Source organism: Diaporthe citri (genome assembly GCF_014595645.1).
Source record: "Diaporthe citri strain NFHF-8-4 chromosome Unknown scaffold_9, whole genome shotgun sequence".
Lineage (NCBI taxonomy): Eukaryota > Fungi > Ascomycota > Sordariomycetes > Diaporthales > Diaporthaceae > Diaporthe > Diaporthe citri.
In genome coordinates, this window is record NW_025064854.1 from 1,316,953 (window position 1) to 1,331,103 (window position 14,151).

The 14,151-nt window shown below is 50.9% G+C and overlaps 4 protein-coding genes across 4 annotated transcripts; 2 read left to right on the plus strand and 2 right to left on the minus strand.

The window, feature by feature from the left end:
• Nucleotides 1-1,004: 1,004 nt before the first annotated feature.
• INS49_015486 (uncharacterized protein) lies at nt 1,005-1,988 on the plus strand (the record flags this gene model as incomplete). Its single annotated transcript, XM_043176167.1, has 2 exons — nt 1,005-1,231; nt 1,379-1,988. The coding sequence occupies 2 exons, from the start codon at nt 1,005-1,007 to the stop codon at nt 1,986-1,988; spliced, it is 837 nt and encodes a 278-aa protein (XP_043019622.1).
• Nucleotides 1,989-2,082: 94 nt separating this feature from the next.
• INS49_015487 (uncharacterized protein) lies at nt 2,083-5,364 on the minus strand (the record flags this gene model as incomplete). The annotated part of the gene is made up of 5 exons (XM_043176168.1): nt 2,083-2,685; nt 2,766-3,102; nt 3,162-4,241; nt 4,364-4,824; nt 4,894-5,364. 5 exons carry the CDS (start codon nt 5,362-5,364, stop codon nt 2,083-2,085), a joined length of 2,952 nt encoding a protein of 983 aa, XP_043019623.1.
• A 975-nt stretch (nt 5,365-6,339) lies between these two features.
• INS49_015488 (uncharacterized protein) lies at nt 6,340-8,261 on the minus strand (the record flags this gene model as incomplete). Its single annotated transcript, XM_043176169.1, has 5 exons — nt 6,340-6,789; nt 6,859-7,161; nt 7,243-7,506; nt 7,571-7,971; nt 8,054-8,261. The coding sequence occupies 5 exons, from the start codon at nt 8,259-8,261 to the stop codon at nt 6,340-6,342; spliced, it is 1,626 nt and encodes a 541-aa protein (XP_043019624.1).
• A 3,825-nt stretch (nt 8,262-12,086) lies between these two features.
• On the plus strand, nt 12,087-13,772 carry INS49_015489 (uncharacterized protein; the record flags this gene model as incomplete). The annotated part of the gene is made up of 5 exons (XM_043176170.1): nt 12,087-12,233; nt 12,321-12,764; nt 12,827-13,477; nt 13,527-13,606; nt 13,727-13,772. The coding sequence occupies 5 exons, from the start codon at nt 12,087-12,089 to the stop codon at nt 13,770-13,772; spliced, it is 1,368 nt and encodes a 455-aa protein (XP_043019625.1).
• Nucleotides 13,773-14,151: the final 379 nt, after the last annotated feature.

Sequence of the window (14,151 nt, forward strand, 5' to 3'; positions counted from 1 at the left end):
ATTTTATAAAAATATTTAAATTTTTAATAGCTATATTAATGCTAGCTATTAAAATAAACTTTAATAATTAAAAAAATATAATTAATAAATATATTATTAAGCAAATCTTAGGAATATTTAAAGCTTTTATAAAAGAATAAAAGCTATAATAAGATAAGTAAGTAAGGAATTAAAGATAATAATAATAATTAAGATTAAAATAAAATAAATTTTAAAACTTATAAGCTTAATTAAAAATAATAAAGTCTTATTTTAATAATTTTTATAATATTTATTATAAAATACCTGGAAAAGGGTATATTAATAAGTATAAAGAATTATATAAAAAATAATATTATATTAAATTTTAATTAATTATAAAAAGCTAGCTTTTATGCTTATTTTAAATATTCTTTTAAAAAATTAACTTTTTTCTTTTTATATATATTTAATGCTTTAATTAAGCTTTTTATATTTTTAAGAATTTTTAAAATATTTATCTTTTTCTTTTCTTTAATTCCCTTTTATTTTTATCTTCCCTCTTTATTATATTAAAGCTCCTTTTTAAGTTACCCTTAAGAGGGTTTAGCAAAACCTATTTCCCATTATTTAAGTGGCTCGTTTTTAATATTTCTTATTATTATTAGGATAATAATACTTATAATAAGGGGTGTATTAAAAGGTACAAGGGTTGTATGCCTATATATTAGCGCTAGCCTATAAATAGGCTCCTTTTAAGCGTTTAATAGCGGGGAGATTTCTCTCCTTAATAACAACAATTAACTATCGTTTGCTTAATTGCTTCATCAGAATCCTCTTGGAGCTTGGGAATTCTTTGGGACACGCGTCATTGGTGTAACAACTCCATTCGAGACGTCCGGTTGGTGGCTTTGCCACCTGATGTCAGCTCTAAACCTCTTCTGCCAAACCTGCATGACCCGGGGTTTCAGCAGGATCTGACCTTATGGAACCTCACAGGCGGACACCGAAGATCAAGTTGTCGATATGCTCGCTTAACCAGCACAATGGCAAACCAAATCAAGCAGTATTTCCTTGCTCCAAGTTGGGATTATCCTCCCAAAGGATCCATCGTTCTCGGCAACATCATCGTCTCACCCACCCGGCCGGTGCCACCCCTCATCGCTGTCGCGTCTGCTGCCGGGTCACAGGGTCTGATTTCCTCCACCAAGCATGGTGTGGAGTGGCAAAAGGGCAAGACAAGTGCACACAAGTTCGGAATATGGACCAAATTGTTCGTCACCTCCTCGCGCCTCCCCTACCCTCTCCCCAAGGCCGGTCGCGAAGCGCAGGCAAAGCATACGCACCCGTGCTCTATTACTCGCCTCGTTGTCTAAAATCCACGTCCGCTCGCTTTCAGGTTTTACTGACACTCCAGTAGCATCGACTTCCTTGGTATCAATGTCGGAATTGACGTGTCCTCGGGCTCTGATGACACCTTCCGCTTCGAGAAGATGCGCACAGAAGAGTTCTTTCCCGACGGAGAGTACATCAACACGCTTCTCAAGAGAAGCCCCGTTGCGACCAGAATGTTGACCAAGCAGCACAAAGACCTCTTCGTCATCGTAGGTGTGAAGACGGTCTCCGGCGCGGCAGTGAAGCGAGCTCACTCCGGCAATGCCGGCGGGTCTCTGGACATCAGCATCGATGCGACAGTTGCCGGGTCGCCCGTTCCGGCCTCAATAGGACCATCGGTGGTGTCTTCGTCGGAAGACAATGAGAGTGTTTCGTTCGAAGGATCCGATGACTTCGTCTTTGCTTTCAGGGTGCAGAAGTTGCGAGTGAAGAGACGTGAGGAGAATGTACGTCAGGAAGACTACGCCAAAGGCGCCCTGTTCGAGTATGGTGCTGGCAGGCGGAAAGAGCCTGAAGCTTTGGAAATCAGCGAGCTAAACTCATCTGATGGGCTTGATGGTTTTTTGAGTCAAGGTGTCGATGACGAAGGTGACCAGGCTGTTGTATACGTGCCCAAAACCATGCCTCAGGCTTAGAGGAAGTAGATTTCACTAAGAAGGAATGGAATACTTTGCTGTCCCAAGTTGTGAGCCGCTCGCTGGCATTTTCCTCGCTATAGGATCAAGCTGTCTACCTATTCAATTCGTTTTCTATCCTGCTGAGCACTTCTGTTACCGCGGCCTCACCTCGAGAAAAGTCATACAGCGGATTGACCAGACGGTAAGCACCATCCCTCCTCTGAGACAGCGCATTAAATATAGCGCGGATCCCACGGTAACTCCTCAGAGGAGTTAGCCAGCCCGCATGCTCCGGAGCGTTCTTCTCCACAAAGTCTAGCATGAATGCAGCAACAGCGACACCTACTGGGGTAGCGAACGACGTCCCCGACATGCGGCGCACACCTTGGTACTGAGCCTGTCCAGAGGGCCATGCAGCCTCGATGTCCTCGCCAACGACGCAAAAGTTATCGGTCCCTTCGACAGCCGTAGGGTTGAATTTTGACCGATTTCCTAATCCGTCAGCCGAATGAACGCATATAACCCTATCGTGGCTGGCTGGGTATGCTCGGGGCGTGTTTGACGCGTCGTTCGATGCTGCTGCGAGGATAATTACGTTGGAATCTGGGGATACGGCATTGTCGATGGCCCTCTGAATCGATGGGATGCCACGATGGAAGCCAAAAGACAAAGATATCATGTCGACATTCCACTCCTGACACGCAAAGGTGATCGCCTGTATTCGAACATCGGTTAGTCCTGATACGAGGCTGAGGAGGAAAGGTGTTGACAGTATATTAGAAGAGAACCACCTACATCTGAAACGCGATCCGTATCATCAAGCACATTGTTTTCAGTGACCTTCGCAATGTACACGTCGACATTACTGGTGAGACTGAGAATGGTGCTCGCAATGTGTGTGCCGTGGCCTGAGGCATCTTCGTCCGCCGGTGAACCAGTCCAACTTTTGCGCTCCCGTACTCGTTCGTCACCAAGAATTTCTGGATGATTTATGTCAATGCCTGTGTCCAGGATGGCAACTCTAAGTCGACTAGAGTTTTGCTCCTCAGGTGACCGATCCTTGTCATTGTCGACGCAGAATTGATTGACGAGCCGTACAAATCGCTCGATCCAGTCATCAGTCGCGGTATGCCTACTAAGATTTAGCCTCGGATCATTTCATCAGTAGCTATTATAATGCACGGAACTCACATGTCCGACGGTGGCTCTGTCGTCTTGCTTTCGTTGCTGAATAACTCGAAGCTTTGCGGCACGACTGATGGTGAGCACGACCGAGCCCTCCATGCACCTCTTACAACTCGAGGTACGGATCCAGGAATTTCGAGTTTGTTATACTTCATCTGGCCACTCCGAACTTGCCCCCCTTGGCCAACTATCTCTCCTAACAATGGCCCGAGATTCGGCGATTGGAGTGGTAGTTTAATTTTGGTTGATGCTTCATCGTCCAAGGAATCAATGGAGATGAATTCCTGAAATGCCCGCTCCAGTTCCTCTTCCAGTGGTTGGACAACAGAATCGAAGATTTTGCTGCGCAGCTCGTCGTCTCCTGGATCCTCAATACCAAGATCCATGTTGAAATCCGGCTGCAAGCAGCTTTCGACTGCATATCGTAAGCCCCGCGAGATGATGTCCAACTTCTTCTTGTCATATACCTCTGAAGCAGCGGCAAAGTATTCATCTATGGACACGATGTCCTGATCCCGTCCGAGCATCCGTTCGAGGCTCTGTCCGAAATGAATTTCTAATAGCATGATGCCGAGTTCCAAGAATTCCGGGTATCTGTGGAAGCTCACAAATTCATCCTGCGATTGAGATTTATCCGATGGTGACCTCGCTGAAGGCACCTTCAGAAACGGTCGCATTGGTATGACATTGCCATCGGCGAAGAACACAATGTTTTCTCGCTTCCATCCCCCTCTCGCCCAAGATCCACCGTAAAGGTAGAATATCGAGTAGGCTAGGAACACCGACAGGGTCATCTTCGCTATTCCGGACATTGTTGAGCCGGTCGGTGATATCAGCTGTTTGAGATTGATCTGGTTTTCCAAGGCGGCGGGTAGAAGAGCACGTTTATCGGCCCAGCACTTGGAAATTTTGGAGTCGTGCAGAAGGATATTGAGTCGCCAAAATTCAGGACGAAATCCAGGCTTGTAACGGTCACAGATGAATGCCATGGGGTCTAACGGGAAGTACGGCCATCGTGTTGGGCTGGGCTGGCCCTGAGAGCAAGAGTCGGTGACACACTTGCAATTTCCCGCTTGACGTTCGATCCTGGTAGAACATCAGCTGCCTGCCTCATGAACGATAATTACATAGATTGTATGTATTCTTCATAAACAAGGCCAGTCTCACAGAAACGCGAACTTCTCGAAGAATACTCAAGCTATGCTCACCTAATCTCATGACAGCTGTGGACTTGGATTTCACCCCATTGCCTCAGTGGCCCTTGTTCCTCCTTTGCTAAAACAGTGACGATTCCCGGGAGCGCATTGGCGTTTGGTCCTTTGTATGTACAAAGACGGAGACCCAGTTCACGGACAGACTGCAAGTTGCAGTTACAGGCCATCACGGAGAAAGTATGGCCGATGAACTCCCCAACTCCTGGAAGTGGCCGTCGGAGGATGGTAGCGCGGTCCTGTTCGAGTTTCTCTTCTTTGACATCATGGCCCACGCACTGCAGCTGATCTGTCAATGTGGCCAGTGATTGCGAGAAGTCCTTCCAGTCTTCAATCCCACGGGAATCAAGATTTTGCTGTGCCAAGTTCAAAAGGACTTCCGTGTTCTTAGATGGCGTCTGGGACTGGGCCCCCAGATCACGTAGTAGGTCATATGAGACGGCAGTTTCAGGATTTCCCTGCATCTCATCAGCGATACTGTCTGGCCATAGATTGAGCGTCAATTTTGTAGTGCGAGGTTCTCTTACCAACATTGACTCAAGACATTGGGCAAGCTGAGTGATGGTGTTTTTGAATTCATCGGCTTGTCCACTCTCCTGTATACTGGCGAGGTGCTTTTCCAGGAGACTGATAGCTGCTGAGGCACGGCCCAAGTATGCAAATTTTGGACTCCTGCGGTAAGATGCGCCGTTTCGAACGGCTTGATCGTTGCTGTGGTCCTCACACCGCCCGATCAGCTCTTTGATGATGGGAAGAGCATCGAGTAGAACATCAACTCTGCTAAAGTCGCGCCTATCTGACTGGCTGTCCGACTTTGAAGCTCCCGAGAGGAAGCTCTTCGAAACCAAGACTTCTGGCGGCTGAAGATGTAGTCGCGGTTTGTGGGCAGCCAGTGTCTCGAGGATTGGGGGTGTCTCAGCCTGGGCGGCCGGGACTGCGGTGATTTTGCTCGAAATTCTTTTCGAGAACAGCTTCCTTTTTATGTTGGTCAGGCCCATGGCTCTATATGTTGATGAACATCCTCGGCCGATGCCCTCTGGGACCTGGTCCGGCTGGGGCAGAGGTACGCGTGGCAACCGTTCGCTCAACGGCAGCGGGTGATCGGCGCTGTTGTGACGGTCCACTGACCGCGTCAAGTACAGGCGTTGCAGATCGAAGGAATTGAACGAGTGTTGAGACGTGGACGTGGACGTCGTTCGAATAAGCCAGCCCGGTGTGTTTCAAGCAGGTCTCGCAGGTAGTCAGATCACGGGCTCATATTTTGTCAGCCGCCCAAGGAGGGGTACTGCGTGGGGGCCAAATGTGCAACACTGCAGGCTCTGATATCCCAAATGGGTAGAGGTTACACCACAGTAGCGGCCAGCCACAGCTGAAAGCCATGATCGACATTCTTCAAGGGCCTCAGAGACAGAAAGTCAAGATTAATTATTCGCAGATGATTGCAAATCTGTCCTTTTATGATTTGTTTGAAAATCATGTAGATTGTCAGTGTATAGTGTTTTGTAATGCTTTATAGTATACGAGGGATCAATTGTTGACACTTGATACCACGAGACTCGCACTTGTTGCATCATCTATGTGCATCTTCGAGCCTGGTCCAGGTTGATCACTGTTCCTTGTCACTTCGCCATAGTCAAAGCCTCGTCAACCCATCCCCTTGGTCTTGCAAAGCGATCCAGGGGCAAGGAAAGCTCAGCCGAACTTTCATATTCTCTCAATCGATGCATGTGGATAGTTGTGAGCATTGACAGCAATGAATTGTAATATCTACCAGAATCGAAAGGCCTATGTACATGGCGCCTATCTGCAAACGACCGAATCCCATCTTTCCAACACTGAGGCCTGCCATGCCCTATTCTGAAAGGCGAATGCAGCATAGCAGGGCAGATCTACCTCTATCAAAGCCCATTTATGTACGAAAGAAGGGAAACTCAAAAGGTCTTTTCCCACGGCACCCCTAATCGTCCTCCTGCTTACAGGCACTGAGAGTAGTACTGGTTGCTGACCTTGCAAGTGCTCCCGGAGGCACAGCAGGTAGATCCGGTCCAGCCTGTGCCACCGCACTGGGCATACTTGGCCTGGCAGTTGGTGCCGGGCGCGGAGGTGGTCGGGCTCGAGGACGTGGTGGTCGAGGTCCGGGTGGAGGTGGTGATGGTGCTCGACCTGGTCGAGGTGGAGACCCTGCTGGTGCTGGACGAGACGGAAGATGAGGAGCCCGGGCTTCCTCCTCCCGCAGGCGCGTTGAAGGTCGAGCCGATGGGGCCGAACTTGATGTTGGAGTAGACCACGTTGGAGTTGGGTGCCGACTTCTCGATCTCGGCCGGGACGCCAGATGTAGTCGGGCAGGAGCCGCGGGCGGCGCCGGGGGAGCCGGCCTTGTCGACGGGGAAGGTCGAGTCGAGCCAGAGCATGTTGACCGCGTGCTGGAGGGGCGTTGTGTCAGTATGGGGTGGTCTGAGACCCGGTAGACAGAGAGAGTATGGGGCACTTACGTCGTCCCAGACGGAAAGCACGAGCACCATGGGGGCGGCGACGGCCTTGCCCATCTGGGCGAGACCTCCCTTCTGAGCGAAGACGTTGGTATCGCCGAAAGCCGTCTTCTGAGCGTTGCAGTAGTCGGTGGTGATGGAGTTACCAGGGTTGCCGGCGACGGCTGACTGGGAGTTCTCGAAGACCTTGCCGTTCTGGACGTAGAACCGCTTGATCTCGCCCAGGTTTCCGTCGCTACCCTTGAGGAACTGGGTCACCACAGTGAGCTTCTTGGTAGTGTCGAGGGTGAATCCAGAGCCGGGGCCCTATGGCATTTCGGGTTAGTAACAGACACAGTATGGTCAATGACGCTGCCAGGAGAGTCAAGGACGGGCAAATCAACATACATAGAAGGTGGTGTTCCCCTGGCGGTAGGAGTTGAAGTCACACCCGTCAGGGTCACAGGTGCCGGCATATCTGTCTGTCGCAAATGTGCCTCCACAGTCATCGCCCTCGCACCGCTCCTGGCCGACAGTTCCGCAAGGGTGAGGAGTGTAAGCAGTGCTGATCTGGTTGGCCTCCCAGATATCCATTTCTGAGCAGCATGACCCATAGTTGCCGTGGCCGGCATTGGGGTCGTTGGTTGATGCGCCCCAGCCTTCAGCATTGGCCTGGATCGAAGTCAGATAATGGTGCCTCCTCGGATAGACCAGGACTTGTTCAGGGGTGACTTACTTGACCGTTGATGAACTTCAGGTCGCGAGGGCACTGAGAGTCGCAGTATCCAGTACCGTACTTGGCTCCGGCCTTGTTGGTAGGGTACTTGGAGGCACCACCATCCTGGTCCATGGACACGAAGTACAGGGCTCCGTTCAAGCCACAGGGCAGGTTGCTCACATCAACGTCGAAGGTGAACTCGTTGCCGAGCAGTGTGAACATCTGATACTTGGTGTCTGACTCCATGAGGTAGGTACGAGAACCAATGTTGGCGTTGGCACCTGTGGTGACGAACTTGAGGTTCAGGGCGTTTCCTGACGTGGTAATACCATAGGTGCCGCTGTAGTCTGAGCCATCCACGCAGCAGTTCGTCGCGCAAGCTGCGTTGTCTGAACATATGGTCGAGTTCCATTCGTTGCCTGCGCCGTTAGCATAGTCCATATTGACATTGTGATCACTGGAGTAAACAGAGAGTCCGTGTAGAGACTGTTCAAGTCTTACCAGTGTAGCAGTTGGTGTACCCGGAGGTAGTGTGGACCCATCGCCAGTTGGCGTCGATGGTCACGGACCCGGCGACGTTGGTGCAAGTACCACCAGCTGCGCACTTGGCCCAGGTCAGGGGAGGATGAGTCTCCGTTGTCAAAGTGCAAGCGCCTTGGGCTGAGACCGTGGCCACAAGGGCCGAGATAGTCGCAAGTTCGCGGTACATGGTCGTGGAGTTTGGGGAAATCAGGGACGAGGAGGCGATGCTAGAGGTTGACGAGTAGATGGCATGGAGATGCTCAAAGCTGGACAAACGCTCTTTTATAGGAGTCCCGAGACACGAAAGCCTCAAGTTGAGGCGCGGAGACAGATTCCGGAGGCATCACATAGCCTAAGATGCCAATGTTTTCGTGAAGTCGCCACGGCCCGTGGCTCAGCGCGACGCTATCCAAGTCTTCACGCGGGGCCCCACGGGGGCTGGATCATCGTGACCCTTCATCCTTGGCCCTTTCCTGAAATGAGATAAGTAACGACGGTTCGCGGGCCGTGGAGTGTGGTCAAGCAAGGAGGCTAGTGTTCTCTGGGGGGTCACATGGAGTCTACCCAGATGTCTGCTCAAAAAGTCTGGCCACTGCTGCGCGGCTTGCAGCTCACGAACTTCCTTCTTTCCGCAGAAGCGCACTGATGATAGGAGAGTGACGCGCCGTGGAGGATCTGTCTAGATTCTCAGCCCGGACGTCTGGCTCGAGGTGAGCAAGCTGGGCAGAACCGGGATCGTCGCCACCCTCTTGGGACGTCGTTGCTTAGTGGAGTAGCACAAAAGTCTACGCAAGTGGGGACCTGATCAGGCCCTCGAAGCTGACAATGCCACTTTTCCAACGGGCGCTAGACCGGGGAAAGTCCGGACTGTGGGACCAGATGATGGATTAAGCTTAACAAGTTGGATGAGGCTCTGAAGGTCTGGAGCGGTACCGGGCTAGTCGGCCGGGGTCATAGCCGCATGTGGACAAACGGAGACGCTCCGCCGAGGAAGATAGGAGCTAGATGTATGTAGCCGTGTCCAGTCCCACGGGCTAGACTACATATAGCCGCCGAGCACTGTCAGGGTCGTATTAGGCGTTCGCAATCGCCCCTGTCCATCATTTTGGATGCAAGACAGCTGCAGAACCAACGCCCTCGTGATGACAGGGTCGCCTGTGACTGCTAAGTCGGAGTAAGCTTCCACAAGACTGCTTGACGTTGATTTGGTGAGAATCTCACTACTTGGCGCCTTAGCCACGGAAAAGCGGTGCGAACAGCAACAGTCTCCCTTCCTTCCGTCCCTGCTCTGGTCGGGTCTCGGGCGGGCACCTACATCCAGGACTTGGTCGAAACATGGCGCTAGAAATAAATCGGACTCCTGAATTGGCTATGCCTATACTGAATTGGGCGATGTTGAGGCCCCGTCCCCGCAAGTGATGCCACATCCTGAACACATAGACACTGCAGCCCCCACACGTGCTCGCAATCGAGGTCGGATGGTGATTTGTGAAATATGATCAATGACACCCTGCGGCTGGACACAATCTTCGGATGCTGCCGGATCACCACAACTTTTTCATTTACAGCAATGCACACCGAATGCTACCCACCAGCATCGTGCGTCGTCCGCCAAGGACGACCCAATTTATTCATATTAACCGTGAACCGGCCGCATGGGTCTCCGGAATCCCTTCCGGCCCACGAAGATGCCCTCCACTCACTCGTGGGGCCCTCACGATGCGTCTCCTCAGGCACGAGTGCTTTTCACGGACCGCACGCCACCTTGCCCTTTGGACCGTTCCAAGCGGAACTCCTGCCGACTTGTCTCCCATGTGAGCACTTTTCAAAGGGTAAGTGCCAGAGTCCCTTCCTGTACTGCAGTGTCTCCTTGGTATTGTTTGTCTCAGCTCCTGGTATTGCTTACTTCTCCGCTGTGCCAGGTAATGTGGCTTTGCCGCCTTCCTTTTCCCTCAGAGTTTGCTAGGCTGCCAGTACAATCGCAGCAATCTCTTGTTCTTTTGGGCCCATTCAGGACAGTGGTGCAACCTTCTTCCGGATAAGTGTTACGTCGCTACAGAAACTGGGCGGAGTGAGACGGTAGCAGACTCACACCTACCGCTTCCTTCTAGCCGTGACTGTTATCTCCAGGGGCACAGATGTTGCAACGCTGCATTTCAAATGTTGTCGCCACTGTAGGGCACGCTTGCGGCCCCAAACCCTGCACTTCTACCTCTGTACCCGAAATTCCGCCGGCTGCGCTGATCAGCACAATGTGGCTGTTGGTTTTCAAGAGGCTGCTGCTATTCACTTCTCCCCGCTGTGGTGCCTCGCTGTCGAATCTGAACTGTGACACAGATTTGAGTGATCGGTTCCCTCGAGCTTCATGGTGAGAAATGATTCTGAATTCTCTTCGTAGCGAGACAGGCTCTACCAAACTTTTTTTCTACTTCGACATCCCCCACATGGTCCCTCTCCTCAATCCCACCCACCTTTGTAAGGAAGCATGGGCATGACTTCCTGAGGGGCGCCGCGTCGGCCCGCCTGGTGTTACCCAACCGGAACATCTCCAACTGCAAGATGAGGTTGCAGCAAGTTGAGACAGGTGATCAAAGGCGTGGTGGGCTATATTGAGCCCAACGCGTTAGCAAATTGCTCACATGAAAGATGGAAATGCGTTCCTCTATAGGTCGACAACCCGTCACGTGTCTGTTGCAAGTTTTGCAGTAAATAAGATTGATTTTGAAAATAACATGTGAAGGAACGGCACGCTGTCAGTGTCCAACAGTCTCTCCGGACGGTCTGTTCACTACGGAGCTATTGAAGCCTTCTAATATGCTAAGACTTTTGTTGTCCTAATAATTGGCAGTATTGCAATTTCAAACATATTGTATGGTCGTTGAAGTTCATGATCTATGCTTGCAGCTTTTGCACTGTTTCGTCGTTGCGATAAGGTCGATGCAATGTTTGCTGAAGAATATCAGTTGAAAGAGGCGGTCACAAGAGCACATAATCACAGAGTGCTGTTGTGGTGTGGATCACTCTTCAGCTGCAAAAATGGGTCTAATGTCAGATACCTTGTTCGAGATCTTAACCGATGGAACAGCTGATAAACACTGTTTTATCCGGAGTGTATGTGCAAAAACCACAGAGATACTTTCTCCTTTGTGGGCTCTCCACTTGGTAGTGGTTATGTCTATCTTCCCTTCCGGTAAATGTGATGTCTTTCTGCAGCTGCATCATCCCTGAAGATTTGCGATGAATTCTTACAGAACTGTGACATTCTCAAGTTTTGACAGCAAACTCCAGGTAGATTGCTGCATTAGAAGTCAGAGATTGCATTGAGATCCTTTGCAAAAAGTTGCAGCATCTGCTGTTTATTGTTGAAGGTACCTAGACCATGTGTCATAGAGCACAAGTTCCAAATTATACTACCACTGACTTATGCTCTTGATTTTGAACTGCTTTGTTGAAATTGTGCCCAACTCATCAACTAAAATGACGCTAAGCTAATAATGTCCATAAGTGCTCACTTTTGATTGTCACATGCACCTGTGTGTGCATTTGTGCGGTCCGCTATAATGTTGGATTGGAAACGGGGCTTTGGTAGCTAGAAACCACAGCAAAGTGTGAAGATGGTGCGGTGCTATTGCTGCTACAAAGCCTCTGCCCCAGGAAGCATTTGCCCCAAAAATTTGATTTTTATGCAAAATCGTCTGACGTTCTCCTGCACATCAATTAATACAGTACGTGCAGCCATCCGATCTATTAAACAAGCAAAGGTTGCAGGTAATGCTGGTCAGGGATATTGGCCATTCACAACAATTCAAGACTTCAAGGTTCTGCCGCCTTGCCCTTGCTGGGACGTCATAGCGAGACGGGTTCGCACAGGTGCTGGAAGTCAGTGCATCAGTGCTTTAAGTTCCCCGCAGGCCACCTCCGGTATTTAAGTTTGAGGGGCGCCACACCACAAGCCAAGACTTTCGACGCCTGGCTCGGTGCTCATTATTGCTCTTCACCTCTCAAATCAATCATGCCACGACAAGTCCTTCGGCGGCTGGTAGCTGCCGCCCTGTCCGCCACGTCGGCGGCGCAGTCATGGCCCAACGGGCCGTTTGTCACGGAGGGATCGTCGATTCGCGACGCGAGCGGCAACCCAGTCACGTACGCTGGTGTAAATGTAGGTCAATCCCCAGCTTCAGCGACAGGCTCCAGGAGACGCTCACAATGAATCGTTTGGGGCTGCTGGCTGACTCCATTAACATAGTGGCCGGGAGCCGCCGAGACCATGGTCCCGGAAGGCTTGCAGTACCAGTCCATCGAAACCATCGTGTCCAAGATCAAGAGCTTGGGCATGAACTCGATACGGCTGACGTACGCTACCGAGTTGATCGATCAGATCTACACGAACAACATGACGGACGTTCCGATCCAGCAGTCATTCATCAACGCCTTAGGCCAGGACAACGGCACCGATATCTTCAACAAAGTGACTGCCAAGAATCCGTCATTCAGCTCCAATACAACAAGACTCCAGGTCTACGACGCCATTGCGGAGGAATGCGCTCGGCAGAACATCTACGTCCACCTGGACAACCATGTCTCAATGGCATCGTGGTGCTGTACCCCGTTTGATGGAAACGCTTGGTGGGGCGACACCTTTTTCTCTCCTACAAACTGGACCCGAGGTCTTGCCTACATGGCTGAGCATGTATGTCTATGTTCCACCTGTTTCTCCCTCTAAGTTCAACTCGATGTCCTAATGATTTGCAGGGTAGAAACTGGCCAAATCTGATGTCCATGTCTCTATATAATGAGCTGCGCCCTCCCTTCTCCAGTCCTGAACCGCCAACTGCTGAGAATTACACTTGGGAAGTTTGGTACGACCAGGTAAAAAAGGGCTCAAAAGCGATCAACTCTGCTAACCCAGACGTGCTTGTTTTTCTCTCGGGAGTCAACGGGGGCGTCGACCTGTCCACGGTCGTCAACGGTGAAGCCTTCGAGCCAAGCAACCAGACATTCAACAGGTCCGACTTCGCCGGCTACGAGAACAAGCTGGTCCTGGAGCTGCACAGCTACAACATCATCTTCTCAGTGGACAACTGCCCCCTCTACAACGAGAACCTCTTCGACGCGGGGTACTCCGCGGTAAGAGACAACGCGACAAACAGGTTCCCCGTGATGATGACCGAGTTCGGTTTCACCAACGACGCCACGACGTGGCAGAACGACACGTACGCCCAGTGCGTGCAGGCGTTCCTCAAGGACCAGGTGCCGGACCAGGGGTGGATGATCTGGGTGATATCGGGCAGCTACTACGTCAGGCAGGGGAGGCAGGACGCCGACGAGACGTGGGGGCTGCTGAACCACGACTGGTCGGACTGGAGGTCGCCCGAGTTCATCGACGGCGGCCTCAAGCCCCTGGTGAGTAGCACCCTCCGTCAGGATTCCCGAAGCTAAGAAGTCCCTTGAGATCTCGACAACGCTGTCGGCTGTCAACTCTTCGGCGCCTTCCGATGGGACGAACGGCTCGGCGAGCGCCCCGGGCTCTGAGTCAGTGGCATCGGCCGCTCGGATGAGTGTTTTGCAGATTGCCGTATCGACCTTGGGAGTTTGCATGCTCGGAACCTTATTTTGAGCGAATCCGAGTTATCAAGTTGATCTAATGCTAAGCATGCGCGAGTCGTACATCTGGACAACCTTTGGGGAGATCCGCTGATTGGTTGGGATGCTCCGATGCTGTTTCATCGGCGCATTGTGGTCAATTTCTCGGGGTTGGATGGATATCACGTGTATTATACCCAAGGCCGTTGCTACCTTTTTTTTCTTCATATTCTAGAAGTTAGATTCTTTAAGTGCCCAAGACATGAGCACCAGTAACGGGCTGTTCCAGACCAGAACATGACCTTTCATGTCTTCCAGGTGATAGTCAAGCAGTTGATCACCGAAACCAAAGGATATCAGTGAGACTCGTTGTTAGTTTCGTAGGATTAATAGTAGGCGTGTTATGGCTGTGCAGTAACCGGCGTGTCCTTCAGCCGCCCTGAGCACATGACAGTTCATGTGCCTTGACAACCGGATCCGGAAAGGCCGTGATG